Source organism: Palaemon carinicauda, chromosome 28, assembly GCF_036898095.1.
Source record: "Palaemon carinicauda isolate YSFRI2023 chromosome 28, ASM3689809v2, whole genome shotgun sequence".
NCBI classification, from domain to species: Eukaryota; Metazoa; Arthropoda; class Malacostraca; order Decapoda; family Palaemonidae; genus Palaemon; species Palaemon carinicauda.
In genome coordinates, this window is record NC_090752.1 from 20,027,561 (window position 1) to 20,035,088 (window position 7,528).

The 7,528-nt window shown below is 30.8% G+C and overlaps 1 protein-coding gene across 1 annotated transcript in view; it reads right to left on the bottom strand.

Annotated features, from left to right (window-relative positions):
• Window positions 1–7,478: 7,478 nt before the first annotated feature.
• LOC137621710 (tigger transposable element-derived protein 1-like) overlaps window positions 7,479–7,528 on the bottom strand; it is a 483-nt gene continuing 433 nt past the window's right edge. The window contains exon 1 of the mRNA XM_068352225.1: window positions 7,479–7,528. This exon is cut by the window's right edge and continues 433 nt beyond it. Coding sequence (XP_068208326.1) covers window positions 7,479–7,528 — 50 coding nt within the window.

A 7,528-nucleotide genomic window follows, 5' to 3' on the forward strand; every position in this document is an offset into this window, starting at 1 on the left:
TATATATATACATATATATATATATATATATATATATATATATATATATATATATATATATATATATATATATTTGTGTGCGTGTATACATATATGTGTGTAATGTTGAAAGTACTGACACTCAATGATGGGCATAGCAAATACTAAAGTTAGACAAAGCCTACCAGAAAAGGCTTCTCTACATCTAAACATAATCAAAGCTTCCCAGACCGAGTAAATTTGATGTCAGGAAACTTTGTACTTTTGCTTTTCATTTGATTCATTCATTTTATAGTTTAACTTTAAATTTGGTGAAGAAACATTAAATTATATCTACTTTCATCTTGACTGATACTTTTTGTTTTATTGATGTATCAAATAAAGATAGGAAGATTTACGGTGTATATTCTCTCTCTCTCTCTCTCTCTCTCTCTCTCTCTCTCTCTCTCTCTCTCTCTCTCTCTCTCTCTCTCTCTCTCTCTCTTCTGAAGAATATCAGGATGATTTATTCATGTGAATAGAGGAACGTCTCGTAATGAATCATGATTTTTAAAGTGCTATTGTAAAAGTTTGATTTCAACATTTTTTTTCCTCCGACCAGAAGAGCAGCGATGCTTAACCTACTCTGAGATCGCGTAATAGTTTTAAGAAACCAGTCACATGTGACACCGAAGAGTAAGTTACTATGATTTTAGACTTTCTTGAGAGTTTTTATCATTCATTTTTATCTTACATTTTCAGTGCTTGCTCTAAAAAAAAGAAAAAAAAAGAAAAGTTATGTAAAATGGAACTAGATGGAACTAGACGTTGGTTCCTATAAAAAGTATCGAGATTCAGATATTCTGATTGAGACGCTACGGCAAAAATATGCATTCACTGAAGCATTGTATGTTTGTCGAAACACGTACACACACACTCACATATACATGTGTATGTGTTTTTAGACTTAGAAAATATTGAAAAGAGAATTATAACTAGAAAAGCGCTCTGGGAGTCCAGACCTCTGCCACGGCAGCTTATTTCCCTTAGAGTAGACAGTCATAGCAATAGACTGCTAGCCTGTATGACCAGTGGGGTCGAGGCAAGTTTGAAGTCCTTTGTGACAACTATGCGTAAACCTTGGGTTAAGGTCACAGTTAATTCGGTCGACCTTTTGCTCGACCTTGTCCTTGACCTTTGCCCTAGGACTTTCAAAATTGAATCCCTTCCCTACCTCAACATAACAACCTATCCCTGAAAGTTTCACTACTCTATGAGTAAAATTGTGGCTAGAAAGTTGTTCACAAACATTAAACAGACAAACAGACAAACGGACAAACGGGGAAAACATTACCTCCTCCCAACTTCATTGGCGACGGTAGAAATAGATGATAATAAGAAATTATGTTATAGAATCAGAAGAGTTCTTCAATCATTATGTTTTAGTTTGATAGCCTAAAACACCTTTTCTTAGACGCAAAAAATGATTGTAGGTTAGATTTTAACAGCTCTTAGAACTCTTGACTGATAGCTGGGATCGAACTGTTTCTCAAACATGTGCAGACTAAGTACAGAACTGTAACTAGACACAACCCACGCACCACTAAACTGCAAATACAAATGCTATGTTTTATGGGATTCTATCAACTATTAACTATGAATTGAATTCGGGTTCACAGAGTGGAAATTATCTACGGATATGACTGAACTACAATCTCCAATAAATATACCTCCACACCTGGATACATTGATTGGACACTGTTCCCAAACTATGTGGAAACTGTTTCCAGAATATTTGCAAACAATGTTTCCAAACTGTTTCCAAGCTCTGTATCTTTTCCCCATCCAGAATGGGAAACAGTGTGCGTTTGTGCACAATCAGAGAAAGTGATGTAAATTAGTAGTCACAACAAAGCATGTGGTTAGTTGAAAAACTAGAACTCATTGAATTGTTGTATTTTATATTCGTTTCAAGATATACCGGGAGCCACCATCCGTAAAAGTATTTCAAAGACAGTTGTGAACATCCAAGCAAAGTTAGTGAAACCCGTTCCATCTATTCTTCAGCCTTGTCTCTCTTTTTCTTACCTTTCCTTGACTTTACGAAAAGTGTCAAATAAAAATGAGACGCTGCTGCAGCAACCCTTACATTATTCACAGGTATGACGACAACCGAAGTCTGGACTGGAAACATTGATTGTTTGGAAACATTTTCCATACAGAATATAAACTGTTTCCAAATTGTTTGGGATAAAGTTTTCAGATACAGTTCCCAAAGTATTTGGAAACAGTTTCAAAATATTGTCCTGGTGCGGACAGTCCTTAAACATTAATATGAATGTAGAGTATATGTACCATTTTGTTTCAATTTATACTTAAGCACAAATACATACATGCACACACTCATAAGTATATACACACACACACACACACATATCTATATAAATATATATATATATATATATATATATATATATATATATATGTATGTATATATACATACATATATATATATATATATGTATATATATATATATATATATATATATATATATATATATATATATATATATATAAACCCCTGTAAATATTAGAAAACTATGTTAATCCTCGCCAGTTTTATCTTCTCATATTTAAGAATCCATTTAGACTGAGAAAACCATTCAGGATTCACACAGCGTTTCCTTTTTGCTTGTGTCTTTTGGCTCCTGATAACGAATCACGAATTATTGTCATTTTATATATATATATATATATATATATATATATATATATATATATATATATATGTATATATATGTATAATATATATATATATATATATATATATATATATGTATAAATATTTACATACACATTTATATATATATACATATATATATATATATATATATATATATATATATATATATATATATATACATATATATATTTATGTATACATATACATATACATACACATATATATGCATCTATACACACACACACATATATATATATATATATACATATATATATATATATATATATATATATATATATATATATATATATATATACATACATATATATATATATGTGTATATATATATATGCATATACTGTATATATATATAAATATATATATATATATATATATATATATATATATATATATATATACAGTATATGCATATATATATATATATATATATATATATATATATATATATACAGTATATGCATATATATATATATATATATATATATATATATATATATGCATATACTGTATATATATATATATATATATATATATATATATATATATATATATGTATATATATATATATATATATATATATATATATATATATATATATACATATTCTTGCAAAGCTGTTCTAGTGTAGAGTAAATAAGTTAATCAGGTATTTTATTTATGTTTTCATATGTGCATGGTAGAGGTGAATAGCCCGCCCATGTAGGTATAAGTTGTGTAAGCAAATTACGTGAGACTTTCGTTGTTAATTTCATTGCATTTGGCATTCAAGTCAGGATATGTGAATTTACGTTATTTTTTAAAAATTAACTTTTTATTTCTCTTATTTTCTTACGAAGTCTTACAGAACTGTTTAAGAGTGTTATATGATCCATACGAGATATGAGCAAGGCCTTATGTAAAATTTTTTTATATTCTTATGAGGTATTGCATCATGTTTGTGAGAAAATACGCAATTCTTATATTTGCCACGTGTTTTGGAAGGTTCTCGAGAACCCCAGTGTTAGATTTTATCTTTTTTGCTTTTATTTCCGAGAATGTTAGGTGGGTGGAGCTAGCTGAGAGTTGCCGTGCGTGAGGTTGATTCTCCTGTTTGATACATGATATTTGATAACTCTGACGGCGCTAGAAGCCGGCCCCTAAGCTTGGAGAATAATCTTTTTAGAATATTCTCGAAGTTAATAAGTTCATATATATATATATATGCGCCCCCAGGGATGCTTAACAGCAAAAGAGAAACAGCTGTCCTGAGAAAGAGCCAAAAGTACATCCTCTCTCTCTCAAAATGCCTATAATGTGTCCTCTCCAAAGTAATTAAGTTTAATTACGACATATATGGTGTGTAATGTAATGAAACGTTACGAAAGGTGATGAAGGTGATTTTAAATCTATTGCGGTGTGGTAAATTTTGGCATTGTAACTGGCCCAGTGAGATTTATGTAAATACGTGAAGTTAGTAAGTTTATCACTTACTTTATGTAAGTTCTTTAAGAGTTTAAGCATCAAAGTGCAATTATTTCTCTTGTCTTAGTCTAAGGTTTCCTATTTAATATTTCAAGTCAAGTGATTATATAATTTCCAAAGGTTAATATTTTTGTCTTAATTCAAGTTCTGTTCAGAATTGATATTTCGAGTGATTTTTCTGTGTGTGGAAATTCTTTCAAAGTGTTGTAATTTTCATAAAAAATAAGTTTATTTTTGTAAAGAGCGTATTATTTCAATCATTAGTGTTTATTTCAGTACTCACTCGTATCCCAGTTAAAGAATCGAACTAAGAAGTTGTTTGAATAGTTCTTAATAATAATTACCCAGTTTTGTTTTGAGTGTACTTAAGAGACCTTTGGATATTCAGTGTTTTTATATAATGCTGTCTGGGAGCTATATAACTGTCTCAGAGTTCGGGTATTAATATTTTCAGGTGTAACAGATTTATTGTCAAAACAAACAAGTAAGTTTGGAATACGAAAGGTAGTGTTGCTTGCCAGCTGTTATATATATAGTATTATATTTTGGTTCTCTGAAACGGGACTATGATATATATATATATATATATATATATATATATATATATATATATATATATATATGTATATATATACATATATATACATATGTATATATATTACATATGTATATATATATATATACATATATATATATATATATATGTATATATATATATATATATATATATATATATATATATATATATATATATATATAGAGAGAGAGAGAGAGAGAGAGAGAGAGAGAGAGAGAGAGAGAGAGAGAGTAATGGATGTACATAAACATATATATATATATATATATATATATATATATAAATATATATGTATATATATATATTTATATATATATATATATATATATATATATACATATATATATATGTATATATATACTGTATATGTATATATGTATATATATATATATATATATATATATATATATATATATATATATATATATATATATACAGTATATATATATATATATATATATATATATATATATATATATATATATATATATATATATATATATATATATATATATATATATATATATATATATATATATATATATATATATATACATATATATATACATTCAAGTAAGCCATATATTTTTGATACATTATGTCTGAATTCTTTTAACGACGTTGAGATCAGAGCCCCAATCGAAATCACACAAAGACAAGAGCTTATGACCGTCCGAGAATCGAAGCCTGGTCCGGCAAACTTGTAGATACAGTGACTACCACTTGGCCAAGTGGTAGTCACTGTCTCTACAAGTTTGCCGGACCAAGATTCGATTCCCAGCCAGTCACAAGCTCTTGTCTTTGTGTAATTTTGCCTGGGGGTCTGATCCCGAGGTCGTTAAGAGAATCCAGAATTTAATGCATCCAAAATAAATGGCTTACTTGAATATGAAAAACACGTTTAATTTGCAAAAATTTATCATATATATATATATATATATATATATATATATATATATATATATATATATATATATATATATACAGTAGGCCCCCGTCATACGACATTAATCCGTTCCGGAGTTGGTATCGTATGGTGAAAGTGTCGTATGGCGGGTAATAGAATAGCTAATGCGTGAAAAACCCCAGGTAAAAACATTGAAAATTAGTATGTAACAAAATACAGTACAGTAGTATAGTAAGCACTGTACTACAGTATACTTATATATAATATACTTGTACTGTACATTATATAATTAAATAACATGTACAGGATAAATAAAAATTATATACTGTATAGTGCTGTAAAGGAAAAATTAAATCTTATTTACCTTTGGAGTGGCGTGACTTGAGCTGGTAGTGGGTGGAGGCAGAGGGGGGAGGAGACGGTAGATATAAAAACATATGAATGCTAATTATGTTATGTACACTCAATAATGAATTTATTCTTACTATTAAACACTTGAAATTAAAAATGCTTTTTTTTTTTTATTATTTTTGTCTTTTGAAATTTTTTTTATGATTATTTTTTCAGAACTTAAAAAATTACTCTTTTTTAGCTTTATTGATAGAATCACTATTATCGTCTTTGCTTCCTGACACTTCTCTTTTGGAGAAATATCTATCCAAAGAAGCCTGTTTCTGATGATTCCTCAACATATTTCTAAAATGACTCATACACTTTTCATTAACACTCTGCATAAGACAACTTGTGTGAAGTTTTTCTGGTTGTTTCATTTCAATGAAACTCGTAAGGTTTTCATACCAACCAATAGCTTCCCTTATTTCTGACGATGTCGTTTCTTCAGTCTCCCCCCTGTCCTCGCCACCACTAGAGCTGTGCTCTTCTTGAATGATGGTCAACTGCATTGCCTCCAACTCCTTTAAGTCTTCAGTCGTAAGCTCCTCCCTGTGCTCCTCGATAAGGTTATGGACGTCAGTCTCATCAACAACAAGCCCCTTGGACCTCCCGATTGAAATAATTTCCTCAACGTCATCCTCAGGGGCAGGATCATCAACGGCCTCGTCTTCGGTTGAGGGATCGAAACCTTCAAAGTGTTCGTTTTGCTACAACAGCTGGCCACAGTTTCTTCCATGAGGAGTTCAAGGTGCGCTGTGAAACCTCATTCCAAGCTGTGACGATCATCTTCAGGCACTGAACGATGTCAAAATGCCCCTTCCAAAATTCACGGAGGGTGAGTTGAGTGCTTTCGGTCACTTCGAAGCATCTTTTGAACAGATGAATCGTGTAAAGCTTCTTGAAGTTGGCAATCACTTGCTGGTCCATAGGCTGGAGGAGAGGGGTGGTGTTTGGTGGCAGATAGAGAACCTTAATGAAGGAGAAGTAATGATGAATGATGTCCTCGAGGCCAGGAGGGTGAGCAGGGGCATTGTCCAGTACCAGGAGACATTTGAGAGGAAGATCGTTCTTTTCTAAATAGTTCTTGACAGCAGGACTGAAGCAGACGTTTATCCACTCAATAAATATGGTCCTCATGACCCAGGCCTTAGCATTAGACTTCCAAAATACCGAGAGCCTCTCCTTCTTGATATTTTTTGCCTTCGGATTTTCTGAGTGGTATACCAGTAGGGGCTTAATTTTTAAGTCCCCACCGGCATTTGCACAAAATGCAAGCGTAAGTCTGTCCTTCATCGGTTTATGGCCAGGAAGTTTCCTTTCTTCAGCTGTGATATATGTATGGCGGGGCATTTTCTTCCAGAAAAGGCCAGTTTTATCACAGTTAAACACTTGCTGATGTATGTAACCTTCTCTGGAAATTACATTCTCAAACTTCTTGAGGATTCTTCAGCTGCTTTCTTGTCAGAAC